We start from the raw sequence: 25,881 nt of genomic DNA on the forward strand, positions 1-25,881 counted from the left end.
TAGAAATATTACTGCATTATACATATGTAATGTTTCACAGTAACTAAAAGTACGTACATGATCACTTATCTGAGTATAATTTTAATCTACAACCTTCAACATGAATACGCGGAAGTGTATGAAAGTTGAGGTGGCATTATTTGCATGCATGAACCTTGTTTGGCGACATTGTCCACTAAGAATCAATTAGGTGTGAGATTTTATCTCAAAATGTCGGTTTATTAAATTATTTCATCACAAACCTCTATTTTTGTTGGGAAAATTTTAGTGACATACATTATGCATATGGTAGTTGGACACCAGATTATAATGTGCTTTAAGAAATTGAAAGCAACCACTTCGTGGACAACTAACCCATCAATATAAGTTATTTCTGTGAAGAAAAAAAATTACAACTCATGAGCATATATAGCAAATCCAACCCAGAACAGTAGAGCTGAGAAATATCAAGGGACAAATTATAAAGGGGGTCCTTGTATCATAATCGATCATGAACAGAAGCTCCTTTTCTGTAACTTATTATTTCATCAACATCAGCAGCATGATTGATCTCCACTGCACACCCAGATAAATTGAGTAGGACTTCCAAATTCCAAATGAAGATAGCCTTTTTATTTTGTTCTGTTTTGTAAATTGTCTAAAGCAAGCAAGCAAATGCATGGATCAATAGTACCTTGCTGGAAGAGTCTCTGTGAGTAAAAGACACGGAAGCGGCATCGACGGAGAGGTCGACCGCGTTGAGGACGACTAACCAGATATCGGAGATGATATCGAGCTCGACGGCAACGGCACCGCCGAAACTGCAAGCGGTAAGGTCCGGTTTGAACGTTATGTCGTATCCTTTCGGCAGCCGAGGCTGGCCTTTGAACTGCTCCATTTGAGAGTTTAGAGTTGCAGAAGAGCTCAAAGTGCATCACTCGTTTTCATCATTATATTTTTAGCAGTGTTCGAAAAATCCGCCTTGGCTGCCTGGGCGTTTCGGGTCCTTTTTTATTTTTTTTTTTTATTTTTTTTTTTTTTATTTTATTTATATAAAAAATTAATTGAAATTAATTTTTAGCAAACAACTTTAATTAATTGAAATTAATAAGAACTCCTGTAAATGTTCTCCTTCCTTTTTCTAAACTTCCCAGGCAATGGTGTCCGGTGAGTTTCTATATCTCACACATACGCATGCATACCAACAATAACTGATCTTTATGCTGTAGGTTACTCGTATGCCTTTGTTGAACTGTACTTAACTAAGCATATCTCCTTTGCTTTTCATGGCAGAAAGACAATTATATCTTCTCTGAGGTTTGGGCCAACGATAAAGCATTAAGGAATGGGTGAGATGCAACAACAGCTTATCAGCTTCATATATACACGATCTTTCCTCTAGTCTTGCTTATCATGACTACTTCTTCTGGTTATCCTTATGAACATTCATGTTGCATCGACTTCCAAAATCATCAATGCCCTACCTGGCTTTCGCGGTGACCTCCCCTTCGAACTTGAAACTGGGTCCACTATCCTTTGACTATGCACACATTCCATTGGCAACAAACCAAAATTAAAGTTGAATCCGTACCCATGGACAAAGGTAGGAGACTTCAATTGCCTTCTAGGTGTTTGTGTTTATGTATTTGTGTGATCTTTAGCATTGAGAAGAACAATATCCAAACTTTCAGGTTGCCAACATAATATTTGTAGACGCACTGGTGGGCAGAGGATTCTCTTATGCAAAAAATATGAATTTCTTAGAATGGTGAGGAGGGTACACTTGCCTACAAGGTTAATGTTTAGTTCATGCTCATCTTTCAAAAGATTAGGAATGGTTTCAAAAATTGACATGATTGGCTGTTGGAATTTAACCTTCCTTTCTTGCATCTAGCTTAGCTACATTGTTGTTTTCAATGTTGTGGTGCAGTGGCTTATGGATCATTCCAAGTTCTACAATAATCCACTTTACATTGCCGGAGATTCTTATTCCGGCATAATTTGTTCCTATCGTTGTTAAGGAAATATCAGATGGTAAGTTGGTAACCCTCTTAAATTTGACCTTTTGTCAGTTTCAGCTACCAAGAATTGAGAGAAGGGTCAATCATCCAACCTTTCACCTGCAAATAATATTGAACATTTCATTCGTCACCTCTAATTGCTCAATATATATAGCAGATGGACAAATAAAGCGAACATTTAGTTTCATGAGGTATTGATTTTAATTTACTTTAATTTTTATGTTGGTAATCATAATGAACATGTGCCACCAATGAATCTCAAAGTACAAGTGCTGCCACTTGATTTTGAATGAGTTCTGTTGTGTTGTAGTTAATTAATTCCTGAATATATGCCAGTGGGCCTAATGTTCTATATATATTGGCTGAAGGGATATGTGCTTGGCAATCCAGTGACAGATTCTGAAAAGGATGAGAATTCCAGAGTGCTATTTTCTTACCTAAACACACTTATATCAGACGAGCTATACCAGGTGAAATACGCACTGATTTTGTTGCTTCTTGTCGATTTTCATGTAGATATTGGATTCTGGCTCTTCAAATCATTCTGAGCTATTCTTGTTAGAATTCTTAGTTTCAGCATTTCATGTTTTGGATATTTTGGGAGCAAAGAAGGAAAAAACACAGAAGGATTGAGAGAACGTTGCTCAGAAGAAGAAATGAATAAAGCTTCTGTATATTTCATATATGTTCGACTGTTTTTGGGTATAATCGTTTAGGCAAAGAGAAGAAAAAGAGATATTCTTCCCTGTACCATATTTACAATAAGCTCAAGTTCTAGCATCCTATTAGATGCTTACACATGTCACTTAAACCTATGCTAGAGATTAAAACACTTGGACTGTGATCCAAGGGTGCACAATAAAGCTGAAGAAAAAATAAACAACTAAAAGAAATAAAAAACAGAGCAGACACAATTCCTTTAGCTTCAAAGACTCGGCTGAAGGATTACACACCAACATTCCCTTCTAATCCTTTAGCCGACTTAACACCAAGTAATTCCCTTAAGTATGCAAACATGTCCTTAGGCAAAGCTTTAGTCAGAATATCTGCAATTTGCTCCTCAGTTCTGCAGTAGACAAGTTCTATCTCCTTGGCTTGAATTGCTTCTCGAATGAAATGAAACTTTCTGTTAATGTGCCCTTGACTTCTGGTGGAAAACAGGGTTCTTTGCCATAGCAATTGCTGATGTGTTATCACACATTATCCGTGTTCCTTCAATTTGTTCTTCTCCAAAATCTTCAAGTACAAATCTCAGCCACTTTGCTTGAGAAGTAGCCTCTGCAGCACTTATATATTCTGCCTCTGCTGTAGACAAAGCAACTGTATTTTGCTTGATTGAAGCCCACGAAAACACTCCCGATCCCATAGTAAAAACATACCCTGAGGTACTCCTCATGTCATCTTCACTTCCTGCCCAATCACTATCACAATAGCCAATAAGAGTAGTTTCTTTTCCTTTCTCAAATACAATTCCAAAGTCTATTGTTCCTTGAATGTATCTCAATACCCTTTTAGCAGTTCCCATGTGTTTCTTGGTGGGATTGTGCATGAATCTTGCCAAGAGGCTAGCTGCAAACATTATGTCAGGCCTAGTTGCAGTCAAGTAGAGCAAACTGCCCACAATTTGTCTATATTCTCCTTCATCTGCAGCCTTACTTCCATCATTCTTACTTAACTTCTCATTCATTGCAAGTGGTGTAGCCACTATTTTGCAATCTTTCAAACCAAATTTTTCAACCAGCTTCTGTCCATACTTCTTCTGATGCAAGAAAATCCTTTGTTTAGACTGTATCACCCCCATTCCAAGAAAATGGTGTAATACTCCCAAATCTGTCATCTCATAGTGTTCCATCATATCTCTCCTAAATTCTTCAATCATTTGAGAGCTGCTACCCGTGTATACTATGTCATCAACATATAGAGAAACAATAAGAACATCTGAACCTTCTGCCTTAACATATAAAGTTGCCTCACTTGGACTTTTCTTGAAATCAGCATTGTTGAAATAGGCATCAATCTCGTCATACCAAGCTCTTGGTGCTTGCTTCAAACCATACAAAGCTTTGTGTAACTTGTATACCTTTGTTTCCTCATCCTTCTTTACAAATCCTTGTGGTTGCTCCACATATAGTTCCTCTTTTAAAACTCCATTAAGAAATGCAGATTTCACATCTAGTTGATACAAGCTCCATTCCTTATGTGCAGCAAGAGCAATCAAAGTCCTAATGGTGTCTAGCCTTGCCACAGGGGCAAAAGTCTCATTGTAATCAATACCGGGCTTTTGTGAGTAGCCTTTAGCCACTAAACGAGCCTTGTTTTTCTGCACAGTACCATCTAGGTTCAGTTTAGTCTTGTAGACCCACTTAACACCAATCACGGGTTTAGCAAATGGTCTCTCGACAAGTTCCCAAGTGTCATTTTTTTCTATCATTTCCAGTTCAGCTTCCATTGCCTTTCTCCATGACTCATCTTGAGCTGCATCTTCATAATTTTCAGGTTCCACAATACACACATTACACTTAGCCATGATTTCACTTACACTTCTCCATTTCTTTGGTGTGTGATCAAAGAAATGAGAACTTTCACCTATGCCTTCATCTTGCAGAGTGGTATCTTCAACTATTTGAGTTTGTGTATCCAAGCTTTGACTTGGTTCAGCTCGTAATGTGACTTCTTCATTCATTTGCAGTGATGTATCCAAGCTTTGACTTGGTTCACAGCTTTGATTCTCAGTAGGCAAAGAAACTACCATCTCTTCTTCATTTGTATTTTCCCACTTCCATAAGCCATTTTCATCAAATTGCACATCTCTGGACAGAATTATCTTCCTAGTACTTGGATCAAACAGCCTATATCCCTTTTCACAGAGACCATAGCCTACAAAAATACACTTGTGACTGTTTTCTTCAAACTTATGCCTCAATGCTGAAGGAATAAGCACATGACAAGGTGATCCAAATATTTTTAAATGGGCAATTCCTGGTTTTCTGCCAGTATAAGCTTCAAATGGTGTTATCTTGTTAAGAGCCTTGGTAGGACATCTATTCAGCAAATAGACTGCTGTATTTACAGCTTCTGCCCAAAACTCATAGGGAACACCTTTCTCATGCAACATGGACTTGGCCATTTCCACTACTGTCCTGTTCTTCCTCTCGGCCACTCCATTTTGCTGTGGAGAATATGCCATAGTTAGCTGCCTTTGAATACCAGATTCCTCACAAAACTTGTTGAATTCTCCAGATAGAAACTCTCCACCCCTGTCACTTCTCAAGCCTTTTATCTTATACCCACTTTGCAGCTCAGTCATAGCTTTGAATTTTCTAAAACATTCCAATGCACTTGACTTATTTCTGATGAAGTACACCCATGACATTCTAGTAAAATCATCTGTAAACAGTAGAAAGTACCTGTTTCCAGATAATGATTCTGTTTTCATTGGTCCACAGATGTCTGTGTGAACCAATTCCAAAGGATTTGAAGCTCTCCAAGTGGATTCCAAAGGGAAAGAATCCCTATGCTGTTTTCCAAGCATACAACCATCACATACAACTGACTTCTGCTCCAAGTGAGGTAAGCCATGAACCATCCCTTGATTCTCAAGCAATTTTATACTTCTTTCATTTAAATGTCCTAGCCTCTTATGCCATGTCTGCAAGCAATGTGTGACACTTGCTTTTAGAACCAACTCACTCGCAGGCATCATTGTCAATGGAAAGCATCTGTTATTTGTCATCTGCACCTTCACAATCAGATTTTCTAGTGACTGATTGTCATAAACACTCACCTCATTTCCTCCAAACACAAGGTGATAGCCATGTTCCATCATTTGCCCAACACTAAGCAGATTTTCTTCAAGGCCAGGTACAAGCATTACTTCATGAATGTGCTTCTTGCCTAACTTAGTTTTTATCACCAAAATCCCTTTTCCAGCAACTGGGACCACTTCTCCAGTTCCCATCTTCACCTTAGAGCTCAAATTCCTTTGAATATTGACCAAAAGTCCCTCATCTCCTGTCATGTGGTTACTACAACCACTGTCAATATACCAAGAGTGATTTACCTTCACATCAGTTGCAGCATTACACACATAAAACAAAGTGCCACAATCTTCCTCCTGATTTGCATAATTCACTCTCTGCACATTCTTGTGTCCATAGCAATCTCTGATCATATGTCCAGGCTTCCCACAACCATGGCATTTAGGTTTTCCTTCATACCAACATTTTCCATAATGAAATCTGTCACAATGTTTGCAGGCCATTTTGTTTCCATCGTTGGATTTCCAATTTTTCTGAGATATTTGATCTGCAGAAGCAATTCCATTTTCAAGGTTTTTCCTACCAACATTCAGACTAGGGTCAAGGTTTTTCCTACCAACATTCAGACTAGTGAAGGCCTTTTCTGTAGAATTCTCAGTGTGTCTATCCAATCTGAGCTCAAAGCTCTTCAGTGAAGCAACAACCTCTTGAACCTCAAGTGTTTCAAGGTCCTTAGAGTGTTCAATTACAGAGCAGATAGAATCATAAGATTTAGGTAAACTAAACAATAGTTTCTGGACAATTCTCTCTCTAGATAGTTCCTCACCATAACTCTTCATATGATTTACTATATCAAACAACCTAACCAGATATACAGATAAAGATTCACTATCCTTCATGCGGGTATATTCAAATTCCCTACGTAGCCCTTGCAATTTGACATTTCGTACCTGTTTATCTCTTCAATTCCACTTGAATATCCCACGCTCCCTTCGAAGTTTCCTCATTCACAATCCTTGGAAATAGCTGATCCGAAACAGCGCTTTGGATCAGTCCAAGTGCACGAGCATCCTTCATCATCACCATCATAGACTTCTCAGTGTCTACAGCCTCCTCTTTCTCCTTCTTCAGATCTAGGTCACTTAACCCATTCTCAACCAGATCCCATAAACCATGAGATTTCAGAATAGTTTTCATTCTGATACTCCAGAACTCATAATTTTCTCCATTGAAAATTGGAGTTCGCAGCTCAGAGGTACTCGATCCTGCCATATTAGACATTGGATTTGAGAAATCGCGATCTTCAGATGAGCTCAAGTTCTAGCTCAAACAAAACCCAATTTCTCCGATTCAATCACAGATTCACTCCCAGCTCAAGCAATCGAACCTGGCTCGCGATACCATGTTAGAATTCTTAGTTTCAGCATTTCATGTTTTGGATATTTTGGGAGCAAAGAAGGAAAAAACATAGAAGGATTGAGAGAACGTTGCTCAGAAGAAGAAATGAATAAAGCTTCTGTATATTTCATATATGTTCGACTGTTTTTGGGTATAATCGTTTAGGCAAAGAGAAGAAAAAGAGATATTCTTCCCTGTACCATATTTACAATAAGCTCAAGTTCTAGCATCCTATTAGATGCTTACACATGTCACTTAAACCTATGCTAGAGATTAAAACACTTGGACTGTGATCCAAGGGTGCACAATAAAGCTGAAGAAAAAATAAACAACTAAAAGAAATAAAAAACAGAGCAGACACAATTCCTTTAGCTTCAAAGACTTGGCTGAAGGATTACACACCAACAATTCTGACGTATGATCAAAATATGGCTCCTGTACAAAAGATTGTCTTTCTTAAATGTGGTTATGTTTTTTATGTTTTGCAAGTTAATGAAAAAAAACTACGAGGGAGACTATATCAATGTGGATCTAAACAACTCGTTATGTGTGAGTGATCTTGAACTTTACAACGAGGTGAGTGGAAAGAAATAAATCCTTTGGTTTCTGCAAGTGCTTGCCAAATCTTAGTAATGGGATCAAAATACTGACTTATCAAAGACTTAAACATTGTACAGATATTGGAATCTTCATGTGCTATGCCATCGTTAAAATCAGCGCGGTCAAAGTGGTATGCAAACGATCTCAGTAATAAGGACTCTGTAAATCTCCTCCTTTCTTTTCCTCAACTCAGTAGGCCATGGTGTCGGGTAAGTCTCTCTGCACTGCACCATGCACGCATACGTGCACGCACACACACAGTGCATACTATATAGCAGTAACTTATTTGTAGGTTCTGGCTTACTCGAAAGTGTTTTTTATACTAAATGTGAACTTTGAGTCCATATACCTGCCTTGTTCTAATGTAGCATTACGATTATATCTTCACTTATATTTGGCCAAATGACAAAACTGTCCAAGATGCTCTTCATATTCAAGAGGTAATTAATTAGTTCATTCACAATATATTCTTCTGGTTTTCATGACATATCACAGTACTTTAAATTTGCTGATCTTATGACAATCAGGGAAGCATTAAGGAATGGGTGAGATGCAATAAGGCCTTACAAGATTTATATATATCTGACGTTTCATCTAGTATTGTCTATCATGAGAACCTCATAAAACAAGGCTATAGAGTTCTGATTTACAGGTACTATATATTGTCGCATATGCATGCTTATAAACTCTCCAGTTTTCTTTTGTTTTAGTCAAGCAGAAAGTCTTATTTGTCACCAATCCATGGAGTTATAATGGGAGGGAACATTCAAGTACATGAATTGAAAGATAGGCTTAACCTTACTTCTCACATTATCATTTCTTCTGAACACAAAGCTTGTCTATTAACATTGGTGATCACGACATGTATATTCCATATGTGGGTACTATGGCTTGAATAGAATCTCTGAACTTGACTATTGACAGTCGTTGGAAGCCATGGTTCGTCGACAGACAGGTTGCAGGGTTGATATCTATCTCAGCTTCTTTCGCACTTTTTTATTTTTACAAATTTATAAATAAACTCAATCCTAGACATGTATTTATAAAAAAACCCAAGCACTATTTAAACATAGAAACACACCCAAAATCAACCCCAAAGTCAATTTTTTGGGTGTGTTTATAAATGGGTTTTGAGTGTGTATAATGATGGGTTTTGGGTGTGTTTATATGTTTAAATAGTGCTTGGGTTTTTTTACAATTTCAACCCCCATTTTGGGTGTTTTAGTGAAACTCCCTTTTATTTTCTGATGTCCTCCATCTTTCTTCTGTTTAAGTTGAGTTTAGTCACAAAATCAGATTACAACTATCCCACTGTTATGCCTTTTTTTGTTCCCTTTAGATACAGAATGCAGTACTCAGATAAAAAGTAGGGAGTTTCACTAAAACATCCAAAATGGAGGTTGAAATTATAAAAAAACCCAACACCCAAAACACTTTATAAACACACCCAAAACCCATCATTACACACACTCAAATCCCATTTATAAACACACCCAAAAAGTTGACTTTGGGGTTGATTTTGGGTGTGTTTCTATGTTTAAATAGTGCTTGGATTTTTTTATAAATACATGTCTAGGATTGGGTTTATTTATAAATTTGTATAAAAAGTACCAGTTGACATATACAACTAGAAAGGCAAGAAACCAAGACCCATCATGATTCATGAACTTAAATTATTCCACACTGCAATTTGCTTGACCAAAAACTGAGACTAAATTTTCTGATTTTTCAGGGAGCGGGTCACAGCTCCACAGTACAAACCTGAAGAATGTCATGCTATGATTAGTAGGTGGTTCGCATACTACCCGCTGTAGTCAGAATTTCTATTGGTGTATCCCCAAATTAATAAGTCAATTGGTTCACAGAAAAATTCAGTAGTTGATGTTGGATTGGTAAAGCCTTCCTGTGTGTCTGTTTGAGTCAATTATTCACATCACATAAACTTGAAACTGTTATTCTCTACTCTGTATATATAAACATGTGCAATATGAGTTACATTAATACAAAAGATGACAATGAATTACATATACTTTGTGGCTTTAATTAGATAAAGGTACGTGGGAGTGGGCGGCATGGATGATGCGCGGCTATTGTATTACTTCTTTGAGTCAGAAGGGGTACTCCAGAGTATGATCCATTGATCCTCTTGTGCCTTGGCTCACTGGAGGTCCTCTGGTTGTTCTGCCTTCTCTGCCCTTGTATATGAAAATTTAGGTACCTTATTTCCACTCTCTGCATATTTTAGATGATATTATTCTATTTTGAAATTTTATGACATTGGTAACAGACCATCAGAAAATCTTTTTATAATAAAGTGAAGAATTAAACCACAAAAAACAAAAAACCAAACATGTATGTGAAGAATTATAAATGAAAAAACCAATTCTCTATAAATTTAGTTACATGGAAGTCATAAAAATACATATTAAAATAGGTATACTTTTAATTTCGTTGTTGAACACATTTTCATTTTGATAATGTTAGTTTTCTTGTTGCATGTAATATGTATTTGTGTTATGTTAAAATTTATTTGAAATTAGTTAATGGAGCTATGAACTAGTACGGTTTATATGAATTAATATATACTTTTATTTCTATAAACTATAAAAACTGTAAGAACAAACAAAAAAAAAATCATTAGATTTTATCCTAAATATTTTAGCTATAGTCTACCGTTCAAAAATTCCTAATTCCGCTATTGACTCTATTAATGTTCTCCTGTGCTTTACACATATTAAACAAGTGCATTTGGTGGGGGTTCTTTGAGTTAAACTAAATAAATCATACGTCTACTTTGCGCGAGTGATTGTAAGCATTAGACACGAAAGAGAAGATGGATGCTATAAGTGGGAGAGATGGGACATGAAACGGCTCTTTGTTGACCGTGATGGGATGAATAGTTGAGATGGGACATGAAACGGCTCTTTGTTGACCGTGATGGGATGAGTTGTTGAGTGGGACATGAAACGGCTCTTTGTTCCGTGTACTCTAGTTAGACACGTAGGAGGAGCAATCCAGTTTCAATCATGTGGGCGCATCAAAGCTGCACGGCACCCACTTCTTCCTAATCAATGAGAAAGGCCGCCTGCCAGAATTTGGATTACAAAACAAATTCATATGATATCTCTAACAACCAATCACAAGGTTGTCGTTGTTTGTATGTTTTAACTTCTTATGAACTTGACATTTTGAATTTAAGAAGTCTATTTGTATAATATCAATTAGTATCAATAGTGTTGTAATTAAGATTTTGCTTTCCTAGTTGATTTCCTAGATTACAGGATTAGTTTCCTTGTACATGAATATACTCTTGTATAAAGAAATTGTACCTATTAATGACGTTCTGGTATAATATCAAATTCACATGGGATCAGAGCAGGGCAATTAAACCCTAGCTCTCTCAAAACCTTCTCTGCCACATTCTACCTGCTCATGCCGCAGACCCTTCACTACCAGACACCATGGATGATTCCTTCAAGGCCAAATTCTCTTAATGAATCCCTTGCACACCATTTTCTAAGCATAAGCTTCCGTCAGCCAAGAAGAGAAGGAACGCATGCTTGGAGCCTCATGAGCTGCTGGAACCTTCGATGCTGCATTCATGGCTATTAGAACTGGATGACCCAATCAAAATCAGTCTACCAACCACGATGATTGTTGCATTGATTGGTCAAACCAAAACCGTTCCCAAACCTCTAACTATGAAGACCGCCGCGCCGGATCTTCCAAAAATCGGCCTCATTGCACTCACTGTGATGACGATGGTCATCTCATCAATGCATGTTGGAAGCTTCATGGGTATCCAGAAGGTCATCCACGCCACAAACAGAAGAAAATGCGTGGTGGTCCATCTTCAAATCATGTTTCGGAAGGCCCACCTTAGAATGAGATGCATTTACTATGTTCGGCCTTTCTTCAGAAAATGTTGGCTATCATGAATGACAAAGAAGCGACTGACGAGCAACCTCATGTCAATGCTGCCGCTACCAATAAAGGTATGTCCAAATTAAAATTTCAACGATAGATTATCAATAGTGGCATAACAAATCACATTGTTTCGTCTCCCAAATTGTTTGTTCATCATAATGTCGATCATTCTCTCTAACCAGTCCTTATGCCTAGTGGGGAGAGGGCCTCAATTACCACAACAAGATCATTCCCTCTCAATTTTACTTATACTTTTCATGATGTGCTATGTGTACTTACTTTCACAATAGATTTGATGTCTGTGAGTAGAGTTACAAAAAATTTGAATTGTTCAGTGATTTTTTTCCCGTATTGGTGTATTTTGCAGGACCTTGTTACGAGGAAGACCTAGTAAGCAACATGGCGGGCTTTATTGTTTGGTGGCACTGTCGGTGGAGAAACCCTCAAACACAACCAACCACTCTTCCCTCACCATCCATTCTGCAATCTTACTGTCACCTCAACTGATCTTTGGCATCGTCGTCTTGGCGATGTTTCTTCTTCCAAATTAAATTTTATGTCTAAGCATTTACTAGATTTCCCTTTTGTATCAAATAATCCTTGCCATGTTTGTCCTTTGGCAAAACAGAGTCATCTCCCTTTTGGAACAAGTTTAATTTCCTCTATCACCTCATTTGATTTAATTCATTGTGATATTTAGGGCCTTTATAAGCATTCGTCAATTTCTAGTGCTCATTATTTTCTCACCATAGTTAATGATCATTCCCGCTTTACTTTTTTTAATGTGTCATAAACATGAGACAAAATCTTTTAAAAAATGTCTTTTCCTTTGTTGGCACTCAATTTATTTCCAAAATTAAGCAACTCTATACCAACAATGAAGGGGAATTTTTTTTCATGAACAAGGCGTCATTTTTCAACACTCTTGCGTCTATACACCACAACAAAATAGGGTCACCATATTCCTTCCAAATTTGGGGGGGAATGTGTTTTAACTGCAGTCCATCTCATAAATCATTTTCCTACTCCTCTTCTTTCTTTTAATACTCCTTTTGAACGTCTTTATTTTAAAAAAAAAAAATCTTCGTGTTTTTGATTGTCTTGTCTATGTCACCAATGTTCATGTGGCACATAAATTCGCTCCTCGTGCTATTCCTTATGTTTTCCTTGGTTATCCCTTTGGTCAAAAAGCTTTCAAACTTTATGATCTTGAGTCTCATAAAATTTTCACAAGTCGTGATGTTATATTCCATGAAAATATTTTTCCTTATCAACATTTATCTTCTCTCTCTCCAATTTCAATCTACTCTTCTTTTCGGGCAGTTTCTTCCTCATCTGACCTGGACCAATTTTTTTCTTCTCTAGTCACTACTCCATCTAGGTTGTCGAGCACCAGCCCAATCACATCACTCTCCATAGTTGAACTTGCTACTCCTGGTCTCATGCCTTCGCTCCCGAAGCCGAATGCGCTTAACTCCCTGCCATTATCTATATCGATCGAGCCTGCACCCAGTCCATCTATCACCGGTCCACCTGTAGCCACACCTGAACCACCTCCTCTTCACTGGTCTGACCATCTCTCTGTGACATCTGTTCGCTTATGTGACTATATGTGCAATCAGGTTATATTGTCCATACCTGATCAATTGTCTTCTTTGTTGTTGGGTCCTACTAAAGGTACAAGTTTTCCGCTCTATAACTACCTCTCCTATCATCTTTATTCCCCGACTCACCTCTCTTTCATTGCACAAGTCAGTCAATTGGTTGAACCCAATTCTTATGAGGAAGTCACTCCTCACTCTCATTAGCAAGAAGCCAAGCAATCTGAATTACAGGCCTTGTATGATAATCACAGTTGGAGTCTTACTGCATTACATGCTGGAAAAAGGCTTATTGGTTGTCAATGGGTATATAATTAAGCTCAAATCTGATAGGTCTGTCGAACAGTACAATGCCTGTTTGGTCTCTAAAGGTTTTACTTTATGGAAAGTGTCGATTATCATAACATTTTTTCTCTTACTACAAAGATACCTACAATTCGCTATTTACTTGCTCTTGACATCGCCTGTAATTGGCCTCTTCATCAGCTTGACGGCAACAATGCCTTCCTTCATGGTGATCTGCATGAGGAAATCTATACGATCCCTCATCCTGGTCTTCGGAAGTTTTTTTAGGCCCCTTGTTCTACTAGTTATGTTCAATCTAAAGCTGACCATTCGTTGTTTAAACGCAATAAGGAGCAATCTTTCACAGCATTATTGATTTATGTTGATGACATTGTAATTACGGGCAATGATACTACATCTATCTCAACACTCAAAGATTTTTTGCACAGTCATTTTTCTATTAAAGATCTTGGATATTTGAAATTATTTTTTGGGGATTGAGGTATCAAGATCAAAGAAATATATTTTTCTTATCCAAACACAAGTATGCGTTGGAAATTTTGAAGGATGCAAAGCTCCTAAGTGCCACACTTGTTATTTTCCTATGGAAAAAGGTCTTAAGATTTCTGATAAAGGTGAATTGCTTAAAAACCCAACTCATTATAAAAGACTTGTTGGTTGTTTGATTTGTCTGACCATCGCGATGCCAAATATTACTTACTATGTTCATGTCTTAAGCAGGTTTATGCATGCCCCACATAAACCTCACATGGGGCCCGCGCTTCGCATTCTTCGTTATTTGAAGAACACGCCAGGTCAAGGGATATTGTTGTCTTCTCATAGTGACTTGACTTTGCTTGCATTCTGTGATTCTAATTGGGCAGAGTGTCTTAATACTAGAAGGTCTACTACAGGATATTGTGTGTTTTTGTGATTTTCTTTAATTTCATGGAAGTTGAAGCAACAAAAACCGTATCTTTGTCTTCAACAGAAGCCAAATATAGATCTATGGCAACGGCATGTTGTGCGTTGTCTTGGCTTCGATCTCTTCTCAAGGATTTGCTCATCCATCATCGCCAATCTGCGTTGTTGTATTGTGACAACAAGGCAGCTTTACATATTGTCACTAACCCAATATTTCATGAGAGAACAAGACATTGAAATGGATTGCCATTTTATGTGAGATAAAATTCAGGAAGGTTTGATTGCTACACAACATGTGATTTCGTCCTCTTAGTTGGCCAACATTCTTACCAAAGCATTGGGAAAAGAAGAATTTAACAATTTTGTTCGCAAGTTGAGAGTTCTTGATATCTACTCTCCAACTTGAGAGAGAATGTTAAGAAGTCTATTTGTATAATATCAATTCGTATCAATCTTGTTGTAATTAGGATTTTGTTTTCCTAGTTAGTTTCCTAGCTTACGGAATTAGTTTCCTTGTACATGAATATAATCTTTTATAAAGCAATTGTACCTATCAATGAAAAGATCATTCTGGTATAATATCAAATTAACACATCAAACCTGCACGACACCCACTTCTTCCTAATCAATGAGAAAGGCTGCCTGCCAGAATTTGGACTACAAAACAAATTCATATGATATCTCTAACAACCATTCACAAGCTTGTCTTTGTTTGTATGTTTTAACTTCTTATGAAGTTAACATTTTGAATTCTTAGCCAAAATGTGTTGACATATATGTATGGAGGACCCATTAATCCTCATTCATACAATGTGGAGTTTGATTAGAAATGATAAGGGGAAACGTTGAGAGAGAGAGAGAGAGAGAGAGAGAGAGAAGCCACGACTTCATTGCTCACATGAATCACACATATAGTCTAGTCGATACATTTACAAGTCAATCAAATAATAATAATCAATATAGGGTGCGCTTACATTTGATTATGTGGTGAGTCGAGTGTACTTTTTACGCTTGAGAAGTCCTAGTCGCTCTTTCCTTCTTTGACTCCCAAAGAAAAACTCCATGAAGAGGGAGGAGGAAGAAGTGTCATTGCCCTCCTCCCTTCCTCTTTCTCCTGGCTTTTTTCTGTTGGGTAGTCCATTGAGGCGTTTTAAATTTTAAAAAAAAAATAACCTTTGTGGTGATTTCTTTTGAGTCTTGCTCATATTGAAGTTCCCTATCACCCCTTTCAGGCGTTCTCAAACTATTTATAGATACAAGGACTTACATTGAACCAAATCCTCCTATTTCTTATAGATTCTTATAGAATAATGCTACTCTTATTACATTTGTATATCACACTCTCATATCACCTTATGTGGTAGATGAGGTGAACAGTCACATCAATTACAATTATTTAACATTCTCTTTTATTTTATAATTTGTTAACACTTAAAAAAAACACTGTTAATTAAACTTTCTTTATTAAAATACACTTCGTTGATTTAATTGATGTGGCATATGATATGGAACGCTACATCATGTGGTATAGAAATATGGGATAAAAATGTAGTAAGTGTAACATTACTCATAATTATATCATGAATTTGAATAATACTAGTCTTACCACATTTTTTATACCACAATTTTATACCACATGATGTGGTAGCTGATGTGTACATACCACATCATGTAAAATACTAGTCTCTGTTTTCTAATTTTATTTATTAAAATACACTTCATTCATTTAATTGATATGGCATATGATATAGACATGTTACATCATGTGGTATAGAAATGTGGGATAATAATGTGGTAAGTGTAGCATTACTCCATGAATCTAGATAATCCCAAAAGAATAATGATACTCTTTCCACATCTTTATACCATCTTATGTGGCAGCTGAGGTGGACAGCCACATCAATTAAAATTATTTGATATTTTCTTTTATTTTATGATTTATTCTAGCATTTGTTTTTCTAATTGTCTTAATTAAAATACACTTCATTGATTTAATTGATGTTGCATATAATATGGATATGCCACATCATGTGGTATAGAAATGTGGAATAAAAATGTGGTAATAATTATAGATCATTAAAACACCTATTTATTATACTAGGCTTACCACATTTTTATACCACAATTTTATACCACATGATGCGGCAAATGTGTACATACTACATCATATAAAATACTAGTTTTTGTTTTTATAATAAGTTTATTTATTAAAATACACTTCATTCATTTAATTGATGTGGCATATGATATAGACATGTCACATCATGTGGTATAAAAATGAATAAATCTCCCCGAGCATGAATTCTATTCCCATGGTCCATATATGTAAGTGCTAATCTCGGTGCATCACAATCAATTCATTCTCAAATGATCAGTTCTTAACACAATGCTTGTCTATTAACAGTGGTGATCATGACATGGGTTTTCCATATGTGGGTACTATGGCTTGGATAAAATCTCTGAACTTGACCGTTGACAGTTGTCGGAAGCCATGGTTCGTGGACGAACAGGTTGCAGGGTTGATATCTATCTCAGCTTAGTTGGTTCTTACTTTTTATCTTTTCATCAAGTCGTTAATCTTTCTTCTGTTTAAGTTGAGTATAGTCAGAAAATCATATTACAACTATCTCATAGTTGTGCCTTTTTTGTTCGCTTTAGATACTCAGATAAAAAGAACCAGTTGACATATATACAACTATAGGCAAGAAGCCAAGACCAATCATGAACTATTAAATTATTCCGCACTGCAATTTGCTTGACCGAAAGCTGAGACTAAATTTTCTGAACACACCAGACCTCATGTTGTTTGAGTCAATTCCTCTATGTGCTATAAACACACCAGTAGTATATATATATATATATATATATATATTCATCTGGATGATCCTTCGTTAATGTGTTATGTAGTAAACAAACCAAAAACCATGCAAAAAAAAAACACCATCTGGATGATCCTCTGTGAAGTCTTACCCTTTGAACAACAATCAAAGAGAGGAGCAGAGAAGACTAAGTAGGTTGACTAATGGGTTGTTGACCATTAGTTGGATCCGAAAATATTGTGGCTGCCACGGCCAGTAGTTCAATTTCGTGACATGCAAGCAATGCGGATGCCAACAACAAAAAAATTGTGGTCCTAAAAGACACTCGGATTTTCTGCTTCCACAAAATGTTGGTTCATAGAATCTTGAAACTTGCGATCCCATGTTTCTTTTCCCTTATTTTCTTCTTAGCCTGCATTTTCTTTCTTTGAAATCAACCACGTCATATTGGTTGAGCTGAGATCAAGCACCTTACGTCTCTCTGGCAAAGCAATAAAATCGTTCTCATTAAGTCCTTCGTACAATCATTATAAATTTTTCAACGGATGGACTAGTTAAAGTCATTAGCTAAACATCTATGATCATTTTTTTTATGTATTTATAGTTCATATAGTTATTTTAGAAATAAAAGTATACATTAAAAATGTGGTAAGTGTAGCATTATTCAAAACTTGTTAGATGTGCTACAATATTCTTTTGAACCATGATGTCGTGTAAATTTCTAACTATCATTCTCTCTCAGACAATACTACCTTTATAAATTTAGGTCAAATCACTAATTTTTGGTTCTTATGGTTCGACACGTTTTTCACTTTGATTTGAGAATTAGGTAGCAATCAAGTATATATAGAACTCTGAATAGTTACATTTTCTGTTGATTGCAAATGTCTTGGAGAGACGAAAATGCCCTCAAATGTGGAAGTTGCCTATTGCCCTGCCAGAATTTTATTCTGGACTTGATTACAAACCAAAGTGGATTATGAGTCAAATTACAGAGACTTTGTACTTATTGTGTGGGATGCTAGTACCTTACTACCCTTAATTCAATGAGCATAATATGGTAAATTCTACTTCTACTACTATCAAAAATGTCCATCAGTTTAGACAGATGCTCAACTCATATTGACTCTAAAACTGACTTTGCGAATCTACGAAGACTCATTTCCTTCACTGGAGTTTCTATGGCCTTCTTCATTCCCCGATTTGAAACCCGCAACACAAGTTGAAAACCCAATTAATTTAGACGGAAAAATAAATAAATTAAGGAATTGAAACATGGCAACTGCTTTTTTTTTTCCTTTTTTTCTTTTTTTTTTCTTTTTTTTTTTTGGAAATGGCTCACCCCTCTCCATAGATATATATCTAGGTATTTCTATATTTATGAAAAACGGTAAACGATACATTGAACCTAAATGGATAAAGTCAAAGAGTTTATTTCACCTAACTGTTCTATCGAACCACATGTTCTGATCATCTATATATCCTTGTGATTGTGAGAGCAGGGTCTCCTTCTATCAGACCCTCCAACATTTCAAGAGCATCATCACCATGTTGCCTCTAGCACTTCTTCTGGTCTTCCTTAACAGTCACATTATTGTTGCATCAAAATCCACCATCGACACCCTACCAGGCTTTTCCGGTGAACTCCCCTTTAAACTTGAAACCGGGTTAGTAATTTTTCAACTATTATCAATACCATCTTAGGTGTAATCAATTTTTCTCTTATTATACACACAACTAAATACTAGTTGTTCCCACTATGAGTGACTAATTGGTATGAAAGAAATAAAGGTATGTGGGGGTGGGCGATTTGGATGATGTGCAGCTATTTTATTACTTCATTGAGTCGGAGAGGAGTCCCAAGGAAGACCCCCTGGTGCTTTGGCTCACCGGAGGTCCCGGTTGCTCCGGTTTTTCTGGCCTTGCATACCAAATAGGTATATTATTATTTTACCTTATCTGATTACTTTTTTTAAAGTATGCAAGACGTTATTATCTCCTCTATTAAACAATTGTAATCATATAAAAGAAATCAATGACCTTACATTTAATTAATACTAGCTTCTCCACACGCGCTTCTGCGCCTGACGAGACTTTTTTAAAAAAAATTAAAATTTATTTAAGAATTAAATAAGATAATGGGTAGTTGTGTTCCATAAAAATAGGATCCATTATCTGATTTTTAATTTTATTTTTAATATGAAAAAGTGTGAATTTACCATATTATCATCCTTTAATTAATAATTTTAATTCTTAATATTTGCATTAACCAATGGCATTTTCTAGTATTTTAAATGTTGTCCCATTCTCTGCCTTTTGCTTTATATATATATATATATATATATATATATATATTTAACAAAAGTTGTTATGCCCTGAATTCGATTTGTTTGGTAGGTCCAATAATGTTCAACTACGCAAACTCTAGTGGGAACGAACCAACACTTGTGTTGAATCCATACTCATGGACAAAGGTAAACCTACTACTTAATCTGCACTTAATTTGTCAAGAACTTTACCCAAATGCATTGGACAATGTTCAGGTTGCCAACATAATATTTTTGGATCAACCAGTTGGTAGTGGATTCTCCTATGCAAAAAGTTGGGAAGGATACGAGACCGGTGATATATCATCCTGCAGCTCATACCTATGAATTTCTAAGGAAGGTGAAAATTGGTTAAAGTAATTTTAAAAGGGTTTAAAATTATATATTAAATCTCATTAATTAATTAATTAATTATATATATGTTGGTGCTGCAGTGGCTTAAAGATCATCCTGAATTTCTGAAAAATCCACTGTACATTGCTGGTGATTCATATTCAGGCATAACTGTTCCCATCGTTGTTCAGGAAGTGTCCAACGGTAACTTTTTGTTGGGGATGAAGACTTCTTCAGCTACCCCACTAAACTTATTTATTCATATACCCATTCTTAGCACTAAACCTATAAATAAACCTTACACAATTTAATTTCTATAAACAAACCCAAAAAAAAACCCAAAAATGACAGCTGGATATATTGAATTTAATTTTGATTATTAAATTATTTTGATGCCCCATCGAGTGTTTTGGGCTTTTTTTATGAGGTTTTTGGGTTAGGTTTATTTTAAGAAATCAATGGCAGTTTTGTAATTTAAAAGAAATTAAAAGCCTTTTTGTTATTTTGTAAATGAGTTTTAAGTGTGTTTCTAAAGTCCATTTCAAATAGGGTTTTTTTTTATAATTTGGGCTCTTATATTGGATATAATAGTGAATCTCCCATTAAATTATGAGGCAACTCTTTTTCTGAATCTAAACTGTTGTAGGCAATGAAGTCCGGCATGAACCACCATTGAATCTCAAAGTAAGAATTAATTTATTTTAAACTTGTTTGATTTTAGTCCTTCTCCTTTTTGTTTGTGGCTCATTGGTTGTGCTCTCTGTTTGTCTGTCTTGTGCCCTTGTTTGGTCTTTGGGCCACTTTGAACACAGGGTTATGTGCTAGGCAACCCATTTACAGAACCAACATATGACGTGAATTCACGAATTAAATTTGCTCACCGCATGGCACTTATTTCCGATACACTCTATGAGGTATAAATGCTCTCTAGTGACTTTTTTATTTATTTAGAAAAAGCAATAGTAATTATTGATGAAACATAAAACTAGAAAAGAAAAGGAAAGTGTAAAATGATAGTGTGAAAATTACTTCCATGATTTTCCTAAACTCTGTGAAGAAAGAAAATTGAGAGTTGAATGAATGTGTAAAATGCTTAGCGGCTCACTACAACTAACACCGATATTGTCTCTAACTTAACTATATAGGTGTGGAATTCTAGCATACATTCTTCAATAAGTGCGTTTGTGTGTTTTTGGATCTTCACTAAACCGAGCAAATTGCATTTGAGTGTATAATTTTTGTGCAAATGACCAAGCAAAACACTGAAATAATGACTGTTATTGGGCAATAATTTGAGATCTAATATCTTCGCATTATATATAGTCAACTAAAACAAATTGCAAGGGCGAGTATGTTCAAGTAGATCCGAGCAATGCACCTTGTGTTTTAAACCTCCAAGAAGTCACTGAGGTGAGAATTACTAATTTATGACATTGTTCTTAGTTCACATTTATTTTCAAACTTTGAACTGAAGATCCATTTGCCACTCTAACAAATTTGCAGTGCACCCAGAAGATATATTATAACCATATATTGGAGCCAAAGTGTAGCACTATGTCTCCAAACCCAAAAATATTCAAATGGGATCAAAACTTCGATGGCGAGGACTTCTTAGACATGCTACATCATTCTACAGAACCATGGTGTCGTGTAAATTTCAGACTCTCTCTCTCTCTCTCTCTCTCTCTCTCTCTCTCTCTCTCTCTCTCTCTCTCTCTCCCTCTCTCATTGACAATACATACCCTTATAAATTTAGGTCAAATCACTTCGTTTTTGGTTTGACTCGTTTTTAACTTAGATTTGAGAATTTACTCCTATAATTCAGTTTAGGTAGCAATCAAGTGTAGAACTCTGAATAGTTACGTTTTCTATGTTGATTGCAAATGTTTTGGAGAGACGAAAATGCCCTCAAATGTGGAAGTTGCCTATTGCTCAATAACAGAGCCAAAATTTTCATGATATACACCAAAATGGATTATGAGTCAAATTTTCATGATACCCTTACTTCTTTGCAGACTTATAACTATCTGTTCTCCTTCATTTGGGCTAATGATAAAACAGTCCAAAGTGCTCTTCACGTTCGAGAGGTAAGTATTAATTTTGAGAATTACAATACCCACATAAAATATTCACACTTTTATTTACCATTACAATGTGCAGGGAACAATAAAGGGTTGGGAAAAATGCAATCAGAGCATATCTAGCAATTATGCACATGATGTTAGAACTAGTATTGACTATCATCGAAACCTCACCAAGAAAAACCTTAGAGCACTGGTTTACAGGTTACAATTTTCTTAATTTTCTCCATTTCCATCCTTAAAAAACCACAAACGTTTGTGCAAATAAATAGATGAATAATTCCTCTGTCTGAAATATCATAGTTAATTTGTACATTTTATTTTTTTGGTACAGTGGTGATCATGACATGCTTATTCCATACGTGGGCACTCAAGAATGGATAAAATCTCTCAATTTGAGTGTTGATTATCAATGGAGACCATGGTTTGTTGATGGCCAAGTTGCAGGGTTGGTTGCTACTTGCTACTCTTAATTTTAGTTAGTCATAATGTTAATGTCACTGCAATTTCTGATATATATATATATATTTTTTTCTAATAGGTACACCAATGCATATACAAGGAAAACCTACAGTTTGACATTTGTGACTGTAAAGGCAAGAACTGGAAATCCTGCTGCTTAATTCTTGTCAACTACGTTTCTCCAAAAACAAAATACCTAAAATAATGGGGAAATTAACCTTTGTTTGACCTTTGCAGGGAGGTGGCCACACAGCCCCAGAATTCAAGCCTATGGAATGTCATGCCATGATTGATAGGTGGTTTGCATATTACTATGTTTAGTTAGCTCATTCATTCCAATACTTTCGTACCCCAAAAGTCCTGGATGTTGCAGCTGGTACTGCTTTGGTGAATAGATTTCAAGAATATTGTCAATTGGATATGTAACTGTATAATGTCACTTTTGTGTAACACATGTTCTTGATGTATAATATTTAGCACGACGGATGATCGAGCAAATTTTAAGTATAATCTTTAGTGCAAATTTATATTGAAAATTTGTCTATTTGAGTCATCTCTTGTAAGAATATTTTTAGTTTACGCAAAGAAATTTGTAAGACTATTGTCACTTGGATGTCAATATCATTTTTATGTTGAAATTCATTTGTGTAAGATGTTCAAGTTCTTGATACAATATAAAATTCATCCATTATATATCTAAATCTACTTAAACTATTAAGCATTTCTAACAATCTCTTTAAAAGCGTTAGGACACTAAAATAGGTGAGCCACATCAGCAAAACTTTCTCCAATAGCCTTGTCAAACCCACTCACCAAATCTAGGACTCTTCCTTCACTCTTCATAAACAGACGAGTATACTTTTTCTCTTCAACGCATTTATTAAATTTTGGAACAACAAAGGCTGTCTTGGAATAGTAAAAGCCTGCAAGAGGCTGAGTGAATAATAATGAATTATTATTTAAATATTAATTTGGTATTATTAAACAGAATTAAATTTTAGTGTTTGATTTAAAAGAAAAAGAAAAGTCAAACATTGAATTAATTAAATTGAAGAGGCTGATGATGGTACAAAATATAGTAAACTAGCAAACTTTACCCTTCAAATTGTCATGTACGTAGGGTTCGTTATTGGGGTTGCTCAGGCCGGGCCTTCACGGGCTTTTTTATTTTTCTAGTTGGGCCAAGGTTTTAAGGAGCTTGACCTAGGCCTGCCCATTGGGCCAAGCCTAGGCGGGGTTTTTGAATTGGGCCGGGCCATCCATGGGCTGGGATTTTTATTTTATTTTATTTCGTATTTCTCTTCCACAATATACATCTATAAATTTAGGTCAATGGATCATGCTTGCAAAAATTTGTTTTGTGGAGACAAAAATGCAGATGTTTTGGTTGCCTACTACCATGTCAGGATGTCACCTATGAATTTGATTGAGTTTACGATTTAAACTTGATTGCAAACCAACCAAGCATACATGACCAAAATGACCGGAACTGAAATCATATAGACCAAAGTGGGAAATGAGTCAAATTTCATACAATAAAAAAATAAAAAAATAAAAACTTAGCCATATATTTATATATGTACATGACTTAACTATATGTTGCATATGCTAATATCTTGCTACCCCCTACTTCTTTGCAGAGTTATAACTATTTATTCGCCTTCATTTGGGCTAATGATAAAACTGTCCAAGATGCTCTAAACATTCGAGAGGTGAGCCTTATTTTATAAAAATATAAAAGAAAGATTGCACTTTCAGAGGGACACGTCGTGCATGAGACCATGGTTGGTCAATGCCCAAGTTGCAGGGTTGATTGCTACTATATATCAAATTCACTTGATCATGATTTTATAATTCATAATTAATTTCACTGCAATTTCTAATTAAATTTGTGCTCTTTTTTAAAAAAATAGGTACACTGAAACCTCGGCCCAACTAGAAAAAAGTGTACACTTTGACATTTGCACTGTAAAGGCAAGAACAGGACATCCTGCATAATTCTTTTCAAATAAAAATTAAAATAATTAATGGAGGAAATAAGTTAATTTAATTTTGATGTGTACAGGGAGGTGGCCACACAGCTCCAGAATAGGAATGTCTTGCCATGATGGATAGGTGGTTTGCATATTACTATCTTTAATTAGTTATCAAGGTTGCCATGATGTAGGTGTTGCATGATTGTCAAAACCCATTTTTTTTTAAGATAAAAAAAAGTTGGAACTCTTATTTGTGTAATGTTCTTGAAGTATCATTAATTGAAGACGATATAAAAATTCATCTTATCATCTAAATCCTAATAGTAGATTGTTATTAAGCAGTCTGTTTATGTTTTTTTTTTTTCCTTTTCTACAAGCGATATTGAGTGATGGGGATTCAAATATAAGATCTCAAGTACAAAGATAATTGATTTTAATCTCTTGAGCTACAAGTCTCTTGCAAACAGTTCATTAATGATAGTAATAAACTGTTTGCAAGAGACTTGGACTAAACCAAGGTGACCTTAAATTTAAATTATTATATGTCCAAAAAAATAATAAATAAAAAAGTGAACTTATATGGGTTGAGCCCACTTGTGGAAAACGAAGGATTCAAACTGGTTTGTTTAGTGTGTTGTATTGAGCCATGAAGGCCTAACCAGCAGTACTATTGTGGAGGGCCATTAACTTTCAACTATGATGCCTTCAATGGATTTGGCAACCGAGACTAGGGCTAGTCAATGGGTCGAGCCGGGCCGGGTCAAGCTTTAAAGAGGAGAGAGAAAATATCAGGCCTTGTTTTTTTAGAAAATTCAAAGCTCAAGCTTGACCCATGAGCCGGGCTTGAGAAAGCCCATCAGGCCGGGCCGGGCTAAGCCCAACGGGCTGGTCCAAAACGGGCCTACTTCATTAAAAAAAAATCATAAACTTAATCATAAGGGCATTTTAGTCCAAATTTGATATTAAACTCACTTAATTCTAATATTTTTACACCAAACCAAATTCATAAAACACCCAATAAAGTCACACAACTTAATAAGATTTTCCATAAAAATAATAAAACCAAGTATTATTTTTGAGGTTATTACATAATTAGACCGTAATATGTTTTAAGAAATAATTTTAAAAAATAATAAGTATCAAAAAAATATTTAAAGGATGGTATGAATAAATATGCAAATGTTTGGTGATGTGTTCAAGAAAAGCATTATTATATTTGGTGGTACGATTATGTTTCGTGATATGATTATATTTGGTGATATGATATGTTGTTCATCTTATTTTTATACATATAATTGTTGTATTAATAATTGACACAAATTAATGTGTTAATCATCCAATTATAAACTAGGAATGGATAAAGAAAAGTAAATGAAATGAAACAAATTAT

The 25,881-nt window shown here is 35.6% G+C and overlaps 2 protein-coding genes across 13 annotated transcripts; both read left to right on the forward strand.

The window, feature by feature from the left end:
- The first annotated feature begins 1,325 nt into the window (after window positions 1-1,325).
- Window positions 1,326-11,013, forward strand: LOC148916198 (serine carboxypeptidase-like 2). 12 transcript variants are annotated; one of them, XR_016127836.1, is made up of 11 exons: window positions 1,326-1,582; window positions 1,671-1,747; window positions 1,910-2,013; window positions 2,369-2,470; window positions 7,646-7,732; window positions 7,834-7,965; window positions 8,125-8,196; window positions 8,284-8,408; window positions 8,681-8,719; window positions 9,489-9,648; window positions 9,804-11,013. XR_016127836.1 is itself a non-coding variant. In XM_089054310.1 (10 exons), exons 3-10 carry the CDS (start codon window positions 2,011-2,013, stop codon window positions 9,568-9,570), a joined length of 642 nt encoding a protein of 213 aa, XP_088910436.1. In that variant the 5' UTR covers window positions 1,326-1,582; window positions 1,671-1,747; window positions 1,910-2,010; the 3' UTR covers window positions 9,571-9,783. The 12 variants fall into 12 exon arrangements, 2 of the variants coding, with proteins under 2 accessions (XP_088910436.1, XP_088910438.1); XR_016127841.1 differs by lacking the exon at window positions 9,804-11,013 and adding an exon at window positions 9,096-9,391 and having other exon boundaries at window positions 9,489-9,783; XR_016127835.1 differs by lacking the exon at window positions 9,804-11,013 and having other exon boundaries at window positions 1,671-1,773; window positions 8,681-9,391; window positions 9,489-9,783.
- Window positions 11,014-18,816: 7,803 nt separating this feature from the next.
- LOC103335073 (serine carboxypeptidase-like 2) lies at window positions 18,817-23,025 on the forward strand. The gene is given in 15 exon segments (XM_008238072.3): window positions 18,817-18,979; window positions 19,104-19,249; window positions 19,710-19,786; window positions 19,856-19,948; window positions 19,950-19,979; window positions 20,074-20,176; window positions 20,619-20,656; window positions 20,785-20,886; window positions 21,296-21,382; window positions 21,476-21,622; window positions 21,988-22,059; window positions 22,133-22,257; window positions 22,388-22,501; window positions 22,595-22,649; window positions 22,753-23,025. Coding segments are annotated over 15 exon segments (1,392 nt in total). The 5' UTR covers window positions 18,817-18,860; the 3' UTR covers window positions 22,837-23,025.
- Window positions 23,026-25,881: the final 2,856 nt, after the last annotated feature.

Source organism: Prunus mume, linkage group LG6 (assembly GCF_029339155.1).
Source record: "Prunus mume cultivar Tortuosa linkage group LG6, ASM2933915v1, whole genome shotgun sequence".
Classification (NCBI taxonomy): Eukaryota; Viridiplantae; Streptophyta; class Magnoliopsida; order Rosales; family Rosaceae; genus Prunus; species Prunus mume.

What these genes read in the sequence shown, in the direction of transcription:
- LOC148916198 (XM_089054310.1), top strand. An exon ending in TCAGTAGGCCATGGTGTCGG is followed by an intron (nt 7,966 to 8,124) that starts GTAAGTCTCTCT and finishes GTTCTAATGTAG; the next exon opens with CATTACGATTATATCTTCAC. An exon ending in GTCGACAGACAGGTTGCAGG is followed by an intron (nt 8,720 to 9,488) that starts GTTGATATCTAT and finishes CTGATTTTTCAG; the next exon opens with GGAGCGGGTCACAGCTCCAC.